Raw genomic sequence first — 21,628 nt, 5'->3', positions numbered from 1 at the left:
GTCAAACTTGCCCATCGGCTTACTAATAATCCCCATACTAAGTAAGGGATAATGTAGAGGCAGCCGGTAGTTATCGGGAAATAAGCCCTGACAGTGTGATCAGGACCCGACGCGTAGCGTTTTTTTCTCTGCCACATAAGAAAAAAAACTGGACATGAATATGAATTTGAAACATTTTATTGGCATATTTGTTTTAAAATAACATTTTTATCCTTCCGCGAAACTTTGCACAGATGCATAAAATGATCGTAATACCTTATTAAGATCCTCTGCTTCATACTTGTCTATCTCCATTTTTTTCTCTTTTAGCCAGTCTTTGAGAAGTTTTAATGCCCATCCTGTATTTTTTTGTGTGTTGGCTTCGTAGCTGTCATGCTCTATTTTGTCAAGTTCAGTCTCAGTAAGCTGTCTGTGTCTTGTCGTTGTTCCTTCTTCTATCCACTGTTTAAATGTTTTGTTTTTTCCGCACATGTTAAAATTAATGTCAAAATTTTCCATTCTTAATGGTGGTTGTCCGGTGTTTGTCACAAGATGGCGCCAAACAGTAATCTTTATTGGAGCGGAGCGATTTTAATCGTACAAGTAGTACCGGCTATGCGTTATTACTTTGGAGCGGTTATTATTTGAAAAAAACGAACCTGCAAATGTCTCAACTGACCAATCAGAATCAAGCATTGCAGAGAGCCGTGTAATAATTGGCTATATCACTCTGATGGGCATTCTGGCGCAATATGGCTGCTGTTGCATCCAGGTGGATGCCGCACATTGTTGGTGTTTGAGAATAATCCCCCATTTATATGTAAAACGCTTTGAGTGCTTAGAAAACTCTACAGTATATAAATGTAACAAATCATTAGTTTTAAGTATAATGTACTTAAATATTAAATACAATGAAATATAAAGTTTGCATTAGTTGTTATTTATAAATATTATTTACTTGAGTTGGATCTTTTTAGGTAATCCATAAAAGTTTCGAGTCGGGTTTTACAGTATGTGTTAAAACAACACTTTTGATATTGTATTTAATAATCCAAAAAAAATTTATTTTGATTTTTAAATGTAATCAATATAGCAGGGTAAAATATCTTAGCTGCTTGCTTGAATTTAATCCATTATTCATTTGCTTAGGAGTGAACGTTTCCTAAAGTGTCTCTATTAAATGCGTCTGCATGCATTGAAATCTACTGCATGGATATAAAAATCATAAAGATTTAAGGGTTATTAATCTAAGAGTTAATCAGACTAACACCATAAACCTATAATGATCATAATTAGCCCTAAAATTGACCATCTTAGAATGATTATTTTTAATAGCCATTAAAAGATAAGATCTGATGCTTCATGAATCATAAATTGCTGTAGATTAATGAACTGTTGGCAATTATTTCTTTCACTGTGAGAAAAACCATCAGTGAATATGAGATCTGAACGTCTTTTTGTACTGTGTGAAGTGTGATCCACTTGACCCTGTGGAGTCAAAACATCTCTCTTCGCAGCCGAACGTGGCAAACAGCACCGATTCTGGGAAATTCTTTTGCTCGTTGTCGGAGTGACAGGATCAAATCTGTCCTCGTGTTTAGCACCCCACAGTGTTTCCTTGAGATACACCAGATGTTTTTGCAAAAGCAATTGACTCTGAAGGGAAAAGCTACACTTAAGCATAAAAGATAACAGAGAATGAACAGTCTGCGTGCTGTTAGCTCTCTATACGGGAACAAGATTCAGCAATATTACTGTCTGTCTAAAAAACATCATGCAATATTTTTGTAATGAATTACAGTGTCTTCAACTGAAACAGTTGTATTTACTTAACTAAATGAGGTATATATACAAAAACATGAATCAAGTTACAAAGCTACGCTCTGTCTGGAAGAAAGAAATTTATAGAATACAGCAAGACACCATGCAACCAAGTCAGTCTAGTTAATATAAGCCTTCAGTCAAAATTAACACACAGGAATGTAAAACTTTTGTTTGCATGAGACCATAACGACAATGTGAAGATGTTTTTTTTTTGCACAGGATATGGCACCGGTAACAAATTCATCCTTGTTCACGCCTATAAGAGAGGCAGGGGTGTTGCACATTGAGACTCTTTTGCTGTACTGCAAAAAGTTCATTTAACAACCACAGCTCCCCCTGCTGGCTCATAGAGTAAGTAACATTTTGACAAATAATTGTTTGAAGTTAATAAAACATGTAAAAATACTTAGAAATACAAGTGTAACGCTGCCGTTTTATTACTTATTTGGTATTTTTTGAAAAGTTAAAATAAGCTTACAGGGTGCATGATTCATTAAACATTCTTTAACAGGTTAAAGAAAATATATTTGTTAGTTTCATGTATTTTCATGTTGTTGAGATTAACAAAGGGATTGCCTGATCTCCTTGACTCTTTTAAACAAATGTGCTAGGGGGCCGAACATACGTCACACACACACATGCCTACACAGGTGCTACAAACAAATCACATAGACAAATGAGTCAGTCTTCAACAAGATTGTTTTCATCTGCAAGCACACTTCACTGCCTAATGTAAATGTAACAATGCATTAAACTTAATTTTATCGAGTCAGGAAATATACAAATATGATTTTCTTTTTAAATGCTGATTTTCTTCTCTATAGCCCCTGCAGCTAATAGGCTACTGCTCTTTTGAATTAATACAATTGTTGTAACATATCAAAACTTAAAAGTTGTGCATGAACACAAAGACAGAATATAAAGGAGAAAAAAGCTTACATGTATGTACGTGTGTTTTGAAGTGAATGAACGATTTTGATTTCAGGAGTAAACACAGGTGAGCTTGCCCTCACCCCTGCCAGCCTTTTTGGAAACCAAATTCTCTTGGCCATGTGTAAGTCATTATGCATGCAAATCTAGCAGAGGATTTTCCATTGCTTCTGCACATTTACATGGCCACACTGACATACTAAGACAATATTAAAGCAGAGCTCAGAATTGATCAGGTAAAGATCATTGTTTACTGTGATGGCGTCTAGATGATGAATAAATCAGTTTTGAGTTTGAGTTCCAAAACTGAGTAAATTGAGTAAAAGGCTGTTCTGTTCCATTTCCGACCTCAAACCAGGAGCTATCCATAAATCAAATGACAATCTGCGGTAGGAAGTGTACATAAAATTTTTCCACTCACCTCTTAATTTGCCGTAATAATGACTCTGTACCTTTCATGTTCAACCCCTTGATTTCACAATATTCAAAATCACATTTTCTTTATTATTGAGGGATAGCCTTGAGTATCCATTTACATTGTTGCATCAAAGTCTACACTGGACCAAAAAAAGCCCACACTTATAAACATGTCAGCAGATGCCTTTTAAATCTTGCCATCTAAACAGACTGATACAGTATGTCTAAAACGGTTAAGGTTTTATGATGGAAAATTTAGCAGGAGATATGATACCTGTGATATGATATCAGACAAAGGGTTGGATCTTAAATAATACGCAAATGGCCAGATATAGGCCTATTTCAGCCACATCCCATTTGTTTATGGTAGGATTTTCATCCTGTCATTTCAATATTGTGAATAAATGTGGTGATGATCTAATAGACTCCCACCTGGACCATTACACGGGCAGGTGTTGATGTGGTACCAACCATCTTTACTGGAGCTTTTGTTAACCCTTAACTGCCCCAGGAGGGTGGCTAGCCCTAGATGCTCAAATGCAAAAACAATGGATTCCAGCCTGCCGATTGTGTACAAAGGCATGTTTGCTAGGACAAGTAACTCTTCATATTTAGGTTACAGTAAGTGATTTATGGGAACTGTAAACAAATGAAAATAACCCGTAGAGTTGCACTGATGATGGGGTGGGGGCATTAGACCCGGAACGCCCATAGCAATGCACTAATAACCACTAAAACACCTTAACTACATGTCCCAACACCCTCACTTTACTTTTCTACAGAAAATGTACAAATGTTTAAATTAGGCTGTTAAAAGCAAACAGAATTGTGTCTCATAAACTGAAAAGATTTTTAGCAGCCGCTTTCATGCAAAGAAACTAACTGTTCCTTTATTACAATTCGCCCGAGGCAACATGAGATTAAGTTTAAATACACATTTTTTACGTAGGCACGCTCCTTTTAAGGCTCGAATCAGTCACCTTTTAATGACCAGTTTTATTTACTTTACTCAGTGGTCCACATTAACTTATATTGCATCCAGAATTGCATGCATTTTTTTGTGCATTTAATACATTTTTTATTTGTTAGAAGTTATTTGATATTTTCTTTAATGTAGTTTTTATGTATTTTTAATCTGGTTTTTATTTGATTGTTTCTTTCACAGGTGATATCACAGGTGATATACCAGGTGAACACAGCACAATGATGCTTTCTTCTAAACATCAACACAATTTTCCACGTTCAGCCATAAACCACAAGTTTCTTTTTTCATCGATGACCAGGCCATCATCCGAGTGGTGAAGATGTTTTCTCTGTGACCTTACAAACTGAGGAGGTGATCCTGCCCATAGCTTTGCATGCTGATTTCCATGTGTTCCATTCATGGCAGTGAATGTGTTCAGACCCCTCCAGAGTCATATAGAGGCAGACACAGGAGCGGACTTGATGCTGCGGACGCCGATAGGAGAGATGGCTATAAAGTGAGTCCTTGATTACTATTAATTCAATCGCTGTACTTGATACTAAATGATTTCAAAAAAAAAAATCATTCATTTAATTTATTTTATGTTGACTTATAGACGGATTTGGTTTCATGTAAGGGTCATGAGGCCTCACACATATTTTTGACCATTTGTGTGAAATGATTTTGTAATACATTTAAAATCTTTAGCACAATTAGCGTCACCGGTGATGAATCTCCATGTAATTTTCAAGGGTAGATTTTGTTGCTTTTCTCAGGAGCCTGTGGACGATGTGGACTCCTGGGGCGAGTCTATCGAGAAGCTTCTGGACTCTAGATGTAAGAAAGTCCTTCATGCTTAAAGTCCATCTTTAGCTGATAATACTAATGCATAAAACAACCATTTTAGGCCTAATGTTCATTTTTGGAATATTTTCGGTAAAAATTTGCAAACAGTGGGCATTTTGACTTTGTTGATACAGCGTTTTATAACTTATTTATATTTGTGCTGTAGGGCTAAATCTTCATAAACATATATTTCTGATGTTGGCTGCCATTTAATATAAATTCACTGCAGAAAATCTTAAATATTTGTTTTAAAGATTCTGTCTGATTCCTAAGGATTAAAAAGTTTATCTTTTCTATCCTTGCCAGTGCTAAGTTTTAAATGTGTATCTTAAACATTAACAAAAGTTAGAAAACATTTAGACTTTTTTTGAAGTTTGTTTGTTGCTTGCCTGTTTATGAAAGCCTGAGTAAATACTGCAGGATTAACATGCATATGAGCTGTCAGGTGCTGGGGATTGATGAGCATAATGCAAATGTTTAATAAAATAAGTTTGCAAAGTAAGTATTTGCAAACATTTTACTTTACACTGGCCCAGAAATGCTACATTCTTTGTGAATGTAATTGCAGGTAATAAAAAACAATATATGTGGCGATACATTTCAATCACTTCATGCAGTTTAAAGACCATTAAACAAATTTACTCCTACTTATATATATATCTTTGTGTTTCCTCCATTTTTATGCATTTTAGTGTTATGGTATATACTTCAAAATGTATATTTTTTAAATATTATGCAGTTTCTTTTTTTATGCTAATCTCAAATATTTCTTGTGTTGTGTTGCAGCGGGACAGTTGGCTTTCCAGGAATTCCTAAAGTCAGAATACAGTGAGGAAAATATTCTCTTCTGGCTGGCATGTGAGGAATACAAAAAGATCACGAGTGCACCAGAGATGATCAGCATGGCAAACCAAATCTACACTGAGTTTGTGCAAACTGACGCACCCAGACAGGTAAGACACCTGATAAACACTTTTAATACTTGCTCTTTAAAAGTCAATTAGAGAGCTTTTTGATATGTTGAATTTTTATAACAACCATGCAAAACGCAGAATGTGCTTATCATAAAATAGTTTTTTTATGTTTTTTAATTGTGATTTTCAGGTCAACATTGATTCTGGGACTCGATCAAACATAACAAACAACATCTCAGAGCCAAACCTGAACTCATTTGATGCCGCACAGAAGCACATCTTCAGTCTAATGTCGAGGGATTGCTATCCCAGGTTTCTGAAGTCTGACATCTACAGGGCCATTCTGCAAAAGCACGACAATAGCTGACTTCATAATGGTACACTGTTACTATTGCCAGTAATGACTTGTAAATTTAAATTTTATATTTGGTAAGCACGATCTTTATTAGTTTTGGACTGAAATAGCTCTAGTTTCATCGTTTCACCGTAAACATCAAATCTGAAGTAATAAACTGACAGACCCCTAATGCATGTCCTACATACAGTAAATGTCTCTAAATAATGTTTGTAACATTTGGGCTTTTCTGAATTTTATGCACTTTTATATAAAGAGCTATATGTTGATTTTACAGTGTAATGTAAAAATATTGATGCACCACAAAAATACTTCACAAATCATCCTATGTAGGATTTATTTGTTGTGTTATGGGCCTGAACTAATTCAGCCAGTTCCTTGTTTTCCTTGTTATAAACACTTTTGAGAAACAGTGATTAAGAATTTCAAGACAATAACTGCACAAAACTATAGATTTTTTCTAATTTCTCTAACTTGTACAGCCAATACATCTACACTTCACTTATTTAACAGTGCAATTTATGGAGATGTTAATTACCAAGCAATGTTTAATATAAATGATAATGTAATTTTCTTTTTTATGTTTTTTTTTTTTTTTTTTGCAAATATATTTGGTTTGTTTTTCTTATGAATGATGTTGTCATGACTGTCAGGAGGAAATTCATGATATTTATTTAAAAAACTATGTAAACTGAAGATCCTTATATAAAAGATAAAAGAAAAAAAAACAATAAAAAATTATGAAAATATTTGTTTATTGTTTGCATTGTCCCTTAATTGTATAGTGCAATATGACATATAAAGTCATAAAACATGATGTTTGGTTATTTGACAAAAATATAATTTAAAAGCCGGTTAGGTTTAAACAAAACACCACGTATACTATTTTGGTGATGCTTGCGAAATTAGACTCATGAAACATTTTGATAAAAAAAAGTAAATGCAAAGTAAGAGTATCAAAATAAGAGTTACAAACATCTCTTCATGTACTATTTTGCACATTCAAATGACATCATACAAACCAATTTTGTTGTTTTTCCACATTTATGGGGAAAATTTTCATTACCGCAACGTGTCCATGACTGGATTTGGGTTCTTTGACATGGAAATATTTATAATTAAAAAATCTAAAAAAACAGCTTCAGTGCATGTTATAAACATTTACAGTAAAGAAACATGTGGTGTTTGGTGATCATTGGTAAATGAAGCGACAATAATAAGGAATATAAATGTGTGCAAGACCAATTTTCTCATCCTCCGCAACAATTTTCAATCATTGTTTAAGCCCTCAAGGAACTAACATTTAAAAAAAAAATAGTTGGAAGGGACATAATTGACTGTGATACTTAAGATGGCTACCAGGTAAGCAGTTCTTATTTTTTCTCTCCAGATAGAAGTTGAAATTTTGTTTGTCATAGTACCTAGACAACTTTTTAGTTCTCATTACCGAAACACGAGTTTGTACTGTAAATGCATATATTTAATCTAGTATCATGTTGCCTCAGCAGTGTATAAACTGCATAATAAGCAATACAGTTTTGTCGAGTGTACCACCAGTTACACAAAAGCGGTGGATTCCACTGGTAAATGAGTTCCAATGACTGTACACTATACTCATTTCAACACACTTGAGGACACAGCACTTGAACTGAGTGCCATCTCTTTTCTGTCATTACTCATTCATGTTCACTGTCTAACATACAGGAAAGGATGACTCAAAAGAAAATAAGTGAATGCCCAATAAAAGCATTGCATATATGACTTGTTCTCACATCTGTCACCAACGTTGTGTACTGTATGACGTTTCTGATGGTGTGCGTTTCAATTCACTCTTTGGACGTAGCGTCGTGCTTAAAAAGGTGGATTGTGGAATTGACGGAGGCAACACAACGTGCTCTGTGGAAATATGTGGTAAATGTTCAAATAGTTTTTGTTATGTGTTCGTTTTATTTCTTTGTACTTTAAGACAGAGCGTCCACCAAATTGTTTTTTGTGAAATGGAAAAACAGAAAAATTTCATGTTCACATGACAACACTGTCAAAATATCCACATATACACAAAAATGGTCAAATGCTGTAAATGCATGCTAGGCCAGTAGATGGCGATGTAACTTTGTAAGGAAACACTATGCACCTGCACATATACGTATTCTTCACAGAGCGATGACGATGGCAAAAGAATCAAGGGCTGTGTCCGAAATCCTTTATTGTAACAGTAGGTAATGAATTAGATGAAGTACTCATCGACTGTTTAAACAATAGGTACTATATAGTATGAATAAATTCAGACGTACTACATTACATTCGCCATGTATACATCATGTGACATACACGTCAACAACAAGTTTTTTGGAATGATGTTAAACTATTGCAATTTAACCACAAGGGACAGTGGTTTAATATAAGTTTTTGCATTTAAATTGAGCCATGTTACCGCTTACGGACATTTTTTAATAAAACAACGCCCGGGGGCTCACAGGATAGTAAAGGGTCCTTCGAATGAACACTTCGGGATCTTGCTGGAAGTAGTAGGTCTATAAATTCGGACATGCCTACTGCGTTTCGCCTACTATATAGTAAAATAAGATATAAAATAATAATAATTTAAAATAAGAGTGAAAGAGGAAGAGGGGACAACATCGACTAACTGTCGCATCCTGTGTTAGTACAGCGACTATAAGAACTAAACAGGAAAAGGCCACTACTATGGATAAGTTAGTATAAACTTTATTCAGCCGGCCTCTATGATGATTCCAAAACAAGCCTGTGATGGACAGAAGTCAAGAGCGTGCAGGTAAAACGTATTGCTTTGTACAGGAATGCTGCTCATTTGGCAACCAAAAAATAACAGAAAATATACAATTTCCGAAATTTTAAAAGAACGGTGAACTTCCAGAGGTTTTAAGTAGTGAAGTATTTTAACTTACTACTCAAGTGTCTGTACTTTATCACAGTGGTTCTCAAACTTTTTCAGCTTGCGGCCCACTTTTTATATGGTGCATCCCTTCATGCCTCCCCCCAAAGAAAATTTATGACGTAAAACATTCCAAAAGGGGACATATCATGAAAATCTGACTTTTTTCCATGTTTTGCTAATTTTTCCGTAGCATTCTCACAGATCTCCGCATTTTTCCGTGGCCCTGCTATGGACTGTCTTTTTCCGTGGCATTCTCACGGATTGGTTACTCAACTGTTTTGTCCTATTTTCTTACCATTGTCGATTCATGAAATGAAATGACATTCTTACCCAAACCCAACTCTAACACTAACGCCAGGCAACGAATTGTTTAAAGTTTAGAAAATATAAAAGAATAAATCAGAAAAAATGGTATAAATCAATAGTTAAAGTGACATACTAACGCAAACACCAAATCTAACCCTAAACCGAAGCGTCAATGGTTTGAAAATAGGAAAAAGCAGTTGAGTAATCAATCTGTGAAAATGCCACAGAAAAATTCCGTGATTATCCCAAGGAACTTTGTGAAATCACGTTGCAGCAAGAACAACCCTAGTTTTGATAAACCATTCTTAAGCATGTGAAAAAATAGGTCATTAAAACCGCCCCTTAGTCTGCACTATCCAACCACGGCACTGCCACTGAGTTCAGCTCATTTGCATTTAAAAGAACACACGTGGCAAGTGGCAATTTTAAAATGCTATAATAAATTATATATGGGGTATTTTGAGCTATGTACTCTGGGGACACCAAAGATTTATTTGACATTTTTTTAAAAGTCTTGTGAAATGTCCCCTTTAAATTTTGAATTAAACAAAACATATTAAATTATTCAATGTAGTGCTGTTGGTTAGTAGCCTTACTTTTTAAAGATTTAAGTATACAGAATTTATAATACATTCATTTATTTTATAAAATGTTCTTAAACCGGGGCCCCGTGGCACCATCTCAGGTCATGTACTTTTCACTCAACTACATTTCAAAAATATTTTTTTACCCTTAAATACTTAAGTACATAAAAAGTAGTGCTTTTCTTATTAATACTCAAGTAAAATAAAGTAAATTTAATTTAATATGAAATGACTTGGACTTAAAATATGATATTTTGCTTTAGAATGTAGCGAACTAAAAAAAAACTTTAAGTTTAAGTATACAGATATTTGAAAAATGTATTTCATTAAAATAAAAAATATAAATAAGTACTAAACACCTCAGATTTTTTCACATTTGTAGGCAACCAAAGTTCGGAAAACCCATTTGAGGCCCTGTATTGGTCATTTTGAATGCATACACATGCTTGGCCACGTGGTGGCGATAGAGAATTACAATAAATGATTTTCTGTAGTAGAACACCGCATAGATTCAAACGAGCCCTTTCATTGGTGTTCTCCTTACAGTTAAACTATCTACTGTTGCCATTCTCCAATGGACAGTCAAAGATCACACAAACAATTGAAATTTTAGGTTCGTTGAAAGATACTGTAGAAGTGCAAAAAGTAAAAGCAACGATCCAGATTTAGGAAATATACTACAAAATTTCTGTGTTATTATAATTATTGCTTAAAATATATACATTATTATTGAAAAATAACAAGAAAAATTTTGTTGTATGCACAGATATTTGAGTTTACCCAACCTTTACTTAATATGCTCATGACTACTTAAATTGTTACAGTCATTTAACATGGTGTCCATATAGGCCTAGTGTACGGATAAAATTATAAGAGTATTAAAAGACTTCATGGCTGATTTTATGTAACTAAATAGACTTACTTCACATATTAAACCGCATTTCATATGTGCATCTTTATTGTGGAGAGAAATGTAATGTGTTGGAAAGGTTTAAACATTAATTACCTGAACGATGACTTCACAGAAAACTATAATTTACAACAAAACACATTTTAAAAAAACTAAATACAACTTAAATACACCTCTTATTAACAACTATTTCAATCATCCATCTTATTGTTTGAAGAAACATAAATAGTCAAAATATTCTGCCCGTAATGAATTATACCCTTGCGCTGGAATATTTTGACTATTTATTATTCATTCCTCACAGCATTTTTACTGATAATTTTATTTTCATTGGACTTGACATTTGTGATATGTTTACTTAATTTGTGTACTTAAGATTTGTCCATATAATTTATGCATACTTTATACCTTGTAATTTCTTTTTGTGTTGCATTAACAATGTATTTTAGCTAAGTAATGTTAAAAATATTTAAGGTGAAATCTACAAATCATAATACGAGACAACAAATCACTTTTTCAGTGTACCAGAGTATTTAACAGAAATTAAAAGTTTTATCCGTGCAAGTCATTGTGCAGACAGCATATTGTAATGGTTAGGGGCCCAGATTTGTTTTTTAACATTGTGAGGGGTTGTGGCGATAATGTCAACAATGTTTCCATTAATCACTGAATAAATACTGCGGGTTGCAATTTCTAATTTTGAATGTTGGGGGGCTTACCTCCCACCATCCCCCTCGGAAACTGTGCCCCTGGTGTGGGTGACTTTCCATTCCAGCAAAGTACTGTATTGACACCACACACCACGCAAGTTTAAAGTTTCTTTCTGTATTGAAGGAAATGATAGTCTGGTTGGAATAAAAAAATTATTTATTAAAAGTTTTCTTTATTTAAGAAATTTACTTGTAATTTTTCTTAACTTTAAATTTTTTTTTATTGTATTTAGGCATTATAATATAAATACAGGAATAAAGAAATATCCCTCCTGACTTTGGTCAAGTGTCATAAAAGTTTCCATTAAATTCAATACACTCAGTTGCCTGGGATACAAGTGAAATGTATCAGTAAGAATCAGTGCTTGACCCATATGACTTTTTTTCCATTATGCACAAGAGGAAAAATTTAAAATCATGCTTATTTTTCCATACAGTAAAACAAAATGTTGACCTAGGTTGTCAATCAACATTCTGCTTAACATCTCCTTTTGTACCCCATTAAAGGTAGTTAGCAGGTTTGGAACAATTCATGTTTTTTCCTGAATTTTAATTTTAAAGTCCCTTTAACATTAACAACAATAAGTCTGAGTAAACTAAGCTAGATGGTTAAGGGTTAACAGCTCTTAACTTTGGCTTTGGTTAATGCTCTTTATAGCGGCTTGGTGGTTGAGACATCAGCAGGGTACATGTGCTTCTTCTATGTGGGTGTCCTAATGTATGCCATAGCAACTTCCTCTTACTCTCTTATCACATTTTCAGTACTCGTTCATATTCAAATAGGAAACAATAGCTTTCATGACGTGATAATATGAAATTTCAGAAGGCATGATGTTAGAAGGCTCGTGTTGCCATATGACAGAGTTATTTCCACAGGCTCTTATTATCTTAACTTGAGTATAATCTGTGCTATTATCTTGTTGTCAAGGTAAATGCATTTGTATATTTTCAGATTGTCACCTGACTAGTCACCAGTATGACGTTAAGTTGTGGGTGGTCGTCAGGGGAATGTTGTGTGGTCGGAGTGGTTGGCTACCACAACAAGTTAAAATCAAGGGCCCACCCCCAGGTTTGTGGGATGCTTTGTGTTGCTACACTCTCAGAATTAAAGGTACAAATGTGGTCACTTGGACGCTGCCTTTTAAACTTGTACCTTTAGGTACTTTTGTGTATTTTGAAAAGGTACCGCCTTTTCATTAACAACTTTTGTACTTTCTTGTACGTTTTGTCTGGGTGTGATAGTAAGTCTGTGGAATACGCTTTTAAGAATAAGGGGTGGTTTCCCGGAGGGGGTTTATCCTAGTCCCAGACTAAAATGCATGTTTGAGTTGCATTAATTTAAAAAAAAATTCTTGCAATGACATATCTTTACATCTTTTCATTGTTTTGATTGCAAGCCAGTATTGTTTTTTGTAAACTTCTTAAATGTCCTATAACTACGGCCTAGTCCTGAATTAATCTAAAAGTATTAAGGCAAGTATTTAGAATCAAGTACGAGTATGTTCATGCCTGCACTTTTAGTTCATTTTACATCTATTGTGAAACTTTTACCTTGGTTAAAAAACAATATAGGCTAATGCAAATGACTTTTGATAACGGAGATAAGGTGAGGACGTGTCCGACGTGCTTCTTTATGAATGTAATAACAGCAAGGTTGTTGTTACTGTAGGCACGGTATGCAGTAGGGTACCTGCAACAATATATTTCCAATATATTACAGCCTTAAGTGCCAAATTGTTTGAATAAAATGGTTACATAACATATTCAGGGAACAGAAAGGCACTTAAAACACCATTTTATTAAAGGAAATAATATTTTACTATGTTCTTACCTCAACTTAGACAAATGAATACATCCCTATCTTTTTTCAAGGCATGCACTTTAAATTTTTGTACAGCGCCTCGTGAATGTGTTAGCATTTAGCCTAGCCCCATTCATTCCTATGGCTCCCAACAGGGATGAATTTAGAATATTTGACGCCACTTGACCATGCGTCAATATGTTACGCGGAGGGTATACCCTTCGCGTCATTTTTTGACGAACTGGGGACTTCAATACTATTAGGTACGCGAAATTAAACAGTTGTCGCCTGACATTGGGGTTAGGGATAGGTTTGGGTAGGGATGTCATTATGTAAATCTAACCCTAAACCGACGCGAAAATGGTAAGAAAATGGTACGAAAATAGGAAAGAGAATGCAACGGACTCAATAGTATTGAAGTCCCCAGTTCGTCAAAAAATGACGCGAAGGGTATACCCTCCGCGTAACATATTGACGCATGGTCAAGTGGCGTCAAATATTGACGCCATGGGGTGAGGATGGGCTGTTACATGAGTAGTTACACGAGTAAGTATGGTGGCACAAAATAAAACTTTTGTTTGGAGCCATAGGAATAAATGGGGCTTAATGCTAACACATTCAAGAAGCGCTGTACAAAGATTAAAAGTGCACGCATTTGTAGGTATGTATTAATTAATGCAAGTTGAGGTAAGAACATAGTTAAATTTTGAAAAACTGTGCTGTTTTTTACTTTGAACAAATGTATAGTGTCATTGTTCCACTAGAATATGAATATAGTACCTGACTGACACATAAAATATTATTAAGCCCTATGGGTGCTGTGCAATGATGATATACCAAGCAGATGAACTGGTGTTTTGCGTCATAGCGTTTATTACTGTATCAAGTGTATGTCAGCATGACTAAAACTTAGTTATCGTCGAATTAGCATTTAGAACCAGGAAAGACGAGGTTTTTCATCCACTAATTTGTTAATATGAACAGTTTGTGGGTCAGACGCTAGATGTGAAGCAAGCCTTTAGTTACACAAACAAAGTTACTCAATTAACCACTGAATGTAAATGATATTTCACAGATAAAATGATGAAATACAATAATGCATGCCATTTCCTCTCTGACAGTTTCATTTTTACTCACTACTTCACGCTTTATTCTTAAACGTGTTACTTGTCTGAAAGATGTAACGGCTACAGCTGCAAATAATGAAACCTCAAAGAATTTTCAAAAATTTCCCAAACAATGATGCTTGCTTGTGTATTATGCAGGCACTGTAAGAAATTCTCATGCTGCAATTTTAGGTAAGCTAGTGGGACTTAATTTAAACAAGTCTCTTGTAAATGACACATTGGTTGAATTATAAGAAATGTTTTTGCTTATTTGAATAGTGAAAGTATCGATGTCATTCAAGACATCAGTTTTCTGCAAGCCAACCAACCGAACCATGCAAATGACATTGTTCAGCATGTACAGTACAGCACGTATAAGTACATGCACAATTCCCCACAATTCCTAATCTTGAGTGCATCACTCTGCGTATTAAAATTGCTCTATCCCAACTAAACTTTATAGTATATAAGTAACTATGAAGTGTATTTCCCTAAAAGTGTAAGTGTGGCTGTGTGGTGCTATCATTGCTCTTTATAAGTGGCTTGGCATCAATTGGTAGAGCAGTGCAAACTCAAGGATTTCATTCCCAAAAAAGAAACTGATAAGAGATGTATACAGTATATTGAATGCATTGTAGGTTGATTTGGTTAAGTGTCTGCCAAATACAAAAATTTCAAACATTGGGTAAACCAGTGCTGTGAGTTGGAAGGCGGGGCTATACTGTATGTTTGTCCAACCAAATGCAAATGAGTGTTCGGAAACCTAAATGTATTCTCAGTCTGTTTTCCTGAACAAATGCAGAGAATATTGAGTCTTATAACATTCACAATATTTCAAAAACACATCAGTGGTCACTCATTGCATGTGTTTCTTATCAAATGCATGGTGCATTCTGAGAAGAAACTGCAGTATAATTTACATGCATTCAGCATCGAACCCACAACCTTTAATGCAATGCTCTACCGAGCTATATGGCCGAATACAATTTGAGCTGCAGACATATAGTTTCATTCTTGCTTTTTCCTTCAAGCACAGGCTACATCTGCTACATCTGCAGGACCAAAGTGTGTCAACACATCGAATATCTTTTAAGTTAATAATCAAATATTGCGCAGATGGCCATTTAAATTCACATCTAAGATTTGTCCCAATGATCATGTATTAATGGTTCAGCATTTTTTAAAGGTCCTGTTGTGCCGATGTCCTGTAGAGCTTAGCTACAGCTCTTATCAAGCACACTTGAATAAGCTAATCAAGGTCTAAAGAGTCACCTAAAAACTACAAAATCTGCAGGACATCGGCACTCCAGGGCCGACATTGCCTACCTCTGGTTTAGGGCTACTGTAGAAACACGGCAGCGACATCCATATAAGGGGACCCGCATTGTATGTGGATAAAAACGTCTCATTCTAAGGTAATAAAAACAATACAGTTCATTATATAAGGTCTTTATACACCCCTGATAATATAGTTATGCCTTTCATATTGCATTTCTGTCAATAGATCCTCCTTAAAGGATTAGTCTAATTTCTTAAAAAAAATCCAGATAATTTACTCACCACCACGTCATCCAAAATGTTGATGTCTTTTTTTGTTCAATCGAGAAGAAATTATGTTTTTTTTTTTTTTTTTTGAGGAAAACATTCCAGGATTTTTCTCATTTTAATGGACTTTAATGGACCCCAACACTTAACAGTTTTAATGCAGTTAAAAATTGCAGTTTCAAAGGACTCTAAATGATCTCAAACGAGGCATAAGGGTCTTATCTAGCTAAACGCTTGTCATTTTTGGCAAAAAAAATAAAAAAAATTCACTTTTAAACCACAACTTCTCTTCTTACTCATTTCATGTGACACACCAGCGCGACCTCACGTAATTGCGTAATAACGTCTATTTTAAACAATAAACTGACACAAAGACATTAATTAGTATCATTCCACATACAACAACGTCGGAACGGTCCTCTTTCTCCACACTTGTAAACACTGGGGTGTAGTTTCATATAGGTCATCTGTGACCTCTTGGCGTGATGATGTATTACATGAGGTCGCGCTGGCGTGTCACAGGACTGGAGGAAGACGAGAAGTTGTTGTTTTGAAGTGCATTTTTTTATTTTTCTTGCCAAAAATGACAATCGTTTCGCTAGATAAGACTCTTACCTCATTTGGTATCACTTAGAGTCCTTTGAAACTGCAATTTTAAACTGCATTAAAACTGTTAAGTGTTGGGGTCCATTAAAGTACATTAAAATGAGAAAAATCCTGGAATGTTTTCCTCAAAAAAAAAATATTCTCGACTGAACAAAGAAAGATATCAACATTTTGCATGACATGGTGGGGGGTAAATTATCTGGATTTTTTACAAGAAAATTGACTAATACTTTAAAGTCTCACACTGCACCTTTAAAATAGCATTAAAAATAAATGAGAGTGCATTGTTGCTGTGTTCTCATAATTTCTAAAGTTGCAAAGGACAGTCAAACCTGGTTTTGCAAAACCTGCCTCTAGTTCAACCCACTCACAACATTAATTGAACCATGTCAGACCACCCAACCCAAAAAAGCAATGTTTTAAATGGCACAGTATGTAAGCTCAACCTATGAATAGATATTGATGTAAGTTAGTATAGGACAATTGACCGGTGCTTTGCATTTAGTAGTGCACTTGTAGTAATATGCATTAGGCCTATACCTTAATCAATTTGTTTTTGTTGTCTCTAGGCCCTACATTTAAATAGGACAGATCTGAATAAGTGAGGTCTCAGGGAACTATAAAACGGAAGTGATACTGTTGACTTGAATGGGGCTTTCAGATGTGACATCGTGAACTGCATAAGTAGACAATACCTTTTTTCCTCTGGTAAACGTCCCTAAGTGCAGGGACTTCTTGGGCCATTTTACTTAGAGAAAAATAGGCTTTCTGCAAAATCATATTCCTGCCATAACACAACAAAATCCCCCAGCAATTCCATGAATTACCTTAGCTCTTAGTGTAACAATGATTAGCTAAAGACATTTAACTTGACCCTGTTGGCTGTATTATACTGAAAAGAGACCAGAATGGTCTTAGATGGTCTTTACGATACACCGCATGATTTATGATGGCACAAGCAAAACAACATTATGCATATATTAAAGTACAGTAAGCAGGGTTATTATGTATTTTCCTAGGTGGTAAATAAAAGAGAATGTCAACATTTGCTTATCTCTTTAGACTTTCCAGTCTGATTTGCATCTCGGCATTCACAAAGACACTGTGTGACTAGTTTATATATACAGAGAAAGACAGACTTCTGCGTGCGCCCCAGCTAGTTAGCGTCATGTTGACTTCCTCTTTGTGGTGAAGTGATGACGCTAATACGAGACTGTATATAAATGGGTTGTACGCACATCCCGCTCTTATAAACTGAAATAACTGAAAGATAACTGCAAGCTCCAACACCAGACAACTCTTCATTAAGATGCCAACCATACTGTCACTTTCACCTGAAATGGACAATATGAACAAAGAGGATAAAAGTGTCAACTCCAGGTACATTTTTGTTTTTTACCTACAAACGTGCTGTTTGGTATTTATATTGTTTTAAATATATATTGTGGGTTTCTTTTTGCCATTTGATTAATTTGGATACATTTTTCCTCTTCAGGATACTGGACAAGTGGCGTTTTCGTTGCCTGATGTCAGCAAAGTAAGCTACTTTTACTTTATTTTTACTTTTGCTTTTTCTTATGGTATAACCACCAAAGAGTATTCAACTTACACTTGTTTTCCTTTTTTCAAACAGACTCAACCCTAGTGAGACAATGCTATGGTCCAAATCACTGGAAAACCTTCTTAGATCAAAGTGTAAGTGCTTACATTGTATTGCATCTAATACATTAAACATATTGTATGGCAAATTAGAAATAAATATTTGCATACATTTTATCATAGCATCTATGGCTCATTTACATGCTGGTTAAAGTTTGATGCTTGTCTAGAGCATAGCATTACTTTTGACCAGCAAAACTTAACTGGGAGAACTGGTTGGATGGAAAAAAATGCAAACCTAAAATGCAAAAACCAGTTGCTGCATTAATGCAAAATAGATGCATTAACTCATGTTAAAGGAACAAAGCATCATATTCACTCGTATCATTTTTATTATAATTTTTTTTTAGATGGCATGGCAACATTCCACAGTTTCCTCAAGTCTGAGTTCAGCGATGAGAACATTGAATTTTGGCTGGTTTGTGAAGACTTCAAAAAAATCAGGAATTCTTCCAGGCTGAACTCAAGGGCCAAGAAGATATTTGAGCGTTACGTCAAATCAGAAGCACCCAAAGAGGTAAGCACGGTGTGAAGATATCTCCATGCTTACTGAATGATATACTGTGATGCATAGTTGGTAACATGATCTTCGCTTTTCTCGATAAACAGATAAACATCGACCACAGAACGAGAGACCTCATCAAACAGAACGTTCAAGCTCCCACCAGACTGTGTTTCGATGATGCTCAGAAGATCGTCTATGGTTTAATGGAGAAGGATTCGTATCCCAGGTTCCTTCGCTCGGACATCTACAGATCTCTTCTGGAATCCGTCTCAGACAGGTTAAAGGTCTGAACATCTAAAACTGAGAGACTTTGAATGTGAACATGAACATTGAGATGGCCTGGACAATGGATGAGGTGTAGGCCTGGACTTTGAAAAGAATTGCACAGATCATCCCGATCTACATAAACGCTTGTATAAGCTACTGTTTTTATTAGCTTAGGTACACAGCTTTGCTGTTTCTGTTGTTCTGTTTATGAGCTACAACATGGTGCTAAATACTTATGGGGTCCGAGGCGTTTGGTTTGATCAGGTCACTTAAACTACATTTGGTGGTTGTCGGAAATGCATGTGACCACATTGCATTTGTAGGAAAGACGCTGTTGTGTCCTTAGGAATCCTGGAGGACGGAGAAGGACCACCTGCTCACCTGTCAATCAGTTTTTGGGCTAAAGGGTTTGCATGTTACCTACGGCTTTGACAGAGAACAACTAATCCCAACTCGTAAACATGGATGGTATCTTCCTTTAACATAAACTATCCACTTTTAGCATCTAATGTCATAAATGTATGTGTGAAGGTATACTGTATCGCAAGAGTGTGGTGAGATGCATGTAAATAGGAGTAAGCAGGGACTGTCTGACAGAAATACTGTAACCTGTGACCCTCAATTTGAAGATATTTCAATGTCTGTATGTTCACAATGTAATGTTTTTTATATTATTTTAGTGAGCAACAATATTATTGGACATGTATTCTTCAGCACAGAATTGATATCTGTATAACACCCCTACCAACTGAAATACTTTGAATACATTTAACCGAATGTTTATTCAGTATTCAGCTTCAAACCAGTACTGGATATTTTTACTTTTCAAACACACAATATTTGTCCTGAAACAAAGGGCATTTGTCATTTTCACATATGCTAAATGAGTAAATATGCTCCCTGTATTTGTTATTTTGTGTCATTTACAGTATAACAATCTTTTTGTGTACATTTTTTGAAGATATTTAATAATTTAATAAACAAATAAGAATTTCAAATAATAGTTGTTCATGTTTTTTATTTCATTCAAAAATATGAGTAGACCCAAAAATTTTCAGACACTTTTAAACCCATCTTTCAAACATAAAAAATCAAGTGGCATACATATTTGAGCAATGGGGCTGTCATGATTTTGCCAAGTGATGTCCTCAGGACAATATTATGTTCACCCTGGGATAATGTTTCAATCAACCAATCAGATTTCAGAAATAAGTTTACATTTTGTTTCACAACCAGGATAAGCTACTTCTAAACTCTTGTTTTTTATTTATCATTTTCCTCTGATTTTAGGGTTTATATATGGTTAGGTTTGGGTTTAGGTTTTTTTTTTACAAAAATGTTGTCCTTGAATCAATACAATATGTTGGACATCGCTTACTGATGAAAACTGCATACTTTTTGCTTTTAAAACCATATGTGCATAGTCATTGTTATAGGCTATCGCTGTGGCTCTTCTGTTAGTAGATGTGTGAACTTAAGTGGAACTAACTAAAGTAAACATTACCCTGAGAAGGTTAAAAGTTTTAGAAACTTTCTTGAAAATATGTTTTTGGCCATATGTAATAAACCATTCACACGAAAACACATGAAATTTTTTTAATAAAATGATGACTATTTATATTGGACATCCCCTTCTTAGTACTGCTTTCTGTTTTATGATCGAGATGGGGTTTAGCATCACATGATGATGTCTGCGTTTCTGTCACCACTTCCCTGTTTACAAAAACAATGTGTTAGTCACCGTACACTTTTCAAATATCGCAGACGTAAGGAAGTTGAGGCTATGGTGTATCTGTCTTTCACCTCTCATTTAAGACAAAACTATAACATGGTATCACAAACAACTGTCTCATTTTTCTAATAGACAGGAAAGGCGTGTTTCATTTCCTTAGCGAGAATATTGTAGGTTTTTTGGCAGGTCAGGTGCTCTGTGATTGTTCTGAGGAATTCACTTCTAATGCCATTATATGTAACCACAGTTTGCAACATATTACAGGGTAAATCTTAAAGGTTTATGGCATGTCAGGTGGTATGAAAAATTCTGAGTTATTTACTTTCACTGTCTTTCAACTTTAACCACAATGTGCAATGTAAATGTCATTTGAATGTGTGAGCTCATTCATATTAAACCCTGCAGTTGGGCCCATTCTTACTATATGAATGGCTATGTGAGATATGAAATCTATAGATTTATGGCAATTAGTTTAACTTCAACAACTGTGTGAGTACCATGGTAAATATTTGTATAGACTGCACATACATTTAAAAAAAAAAAAACGTTTTTTATCTTTTTCATTAATTCACATCAACACAAACCAAAAATCTTTCTCTGACCCTAATAATATAGACTGCCACCAAAGAGGCCACCCAAAAATCTATAACATTCACATTCTATGCATTTTGGCAGGTGCTTTTATCCAAAGCAACTTACACTGCATCACAAAAGATATACATTTTATCATTATGTGTCTTCCCTGGGTTCA

The 21,628-nt window shown here is 35.0% G+C and overlaps 2 protein-coding genes across 3 annotated transcripts; both read left to right on the top strand.

Annotated features, from left to right (window-relative positions):
• The first annotated feature begins 4,373 nt into the window (after positions 1–4,373).
• rgs1 (regulator of G protein signaling 1) lies at positions 4,374–6,877 on the top strand. Of its 2 annotated transcripts, none has more exons than XM_065265970.1 (4): positions 4,374–4,631; positions 4,872–4,951; positions 5,747–5,913; positions 6,065–6,877. In XM_065265970.1, exons 1-4 carry the CDS (start codon positions 4,534–4,536, stop codon positions 6,239–6,241), a joined length of 522 nt encoding a protein of 173 aa, XP_065122042.1. In that variant the 5' UTR covers positions 4,374–4,533; the 3' UTR covers positions 6,242–6,877. The 2 variants fall into 2 exon arrangements, with proteins under 2 accessions (XP_065122042.1, XP_065122041.1); XM_065265969.1 differs by having other exon boundaries at positions 4,508–4,631; positions 4,891–4,951.
• Positions 6,878–17,945: 11,068 nt separating this feature from the next.
• rgs13a (regulator of G protein signaling 13a) lies at positions 17,946–20,146 on the top strand. Its single transcript, XM_065269031.1, has 5 exons — positions 17,946–18,094; positions 18,210–18,251; positions 18,348–18,409; positions 18,724–18,890; positions 18,983–20,146. Exons 1-5 carry the CDS (start codon positions 18,024–18,026, stop codon positions 19,166–19,168), a joined length of 528 nt encoding a protein of 175 aa, XP_065125103.1. The 5' UTR covers positions 17,946–18,023; the 3' UTR covers positions 19,169–20,146.
• The last annotated feature ends 1,482 nt before the right edge of the window (positions 20,147–21,628 follow it).

This window comes from Paramisgurnus dabryanus, chromosome 6 (assembly GCF_030506205.2).
Source record: "Paramisgurnus dabryanus chromosome 6, PD_genome_1.1, whole genome shotgun sequence".
Taxonomy (NCBI): domain Eukaryota; kingdom Metazoa; phylum Chordata; class Actinopteri; order Cypriniformes; family Cobitidae; genus Paramisgurnus; species Paramisgurnus dabryanus.
Note: the sequence above shows the minus strand (reverse complement) of the source record. Positions and strands in the feature narration are given on the sequence as shown.

Coding starts and splice junctions, on each gene's coding strand:
- rgs1 (XM_065265969.1), top strand. CDS start 4,509: ATGCTGATTTCCATGTGTTCCATTCATGGCAGTGAATGTGTTCAGACC. Junction 4,632..4,890: donor ATAGGAGAGATGGCTATAAA/GTGAGTCCTTGA, acceptor TGCTTTTCTCAG/GAGCCTGTGGACGATGTGGA. Junction 5,914..6,064: donor AAACTGACGCACCCAGACAG/GTAAGACACCTG, acceptor TGTGATTTTCAG/GTCAACATTGATTCTGGGAC.
- rgs13a (XM_065269031.1), top strand. CDS start 18,024: ATGCCAACCATACTGTCACTTTCACCTGAAATGGACAATATGAACAAA. Junction 18,095..18,209: donor GATAAAAGTGTCAACTCCAG/GTACATTTTTGT, acceptor TTTCCTCTTCAG/GATACTGGACAAGTGGCGTT. Junction 18,410..18,723: donor AAACCTTCTTAGATCAAAGT/GTAAGTGCTTAC, acceptor ATTTTTTTTTAG/ATGGCATGGCAACATTCCAC.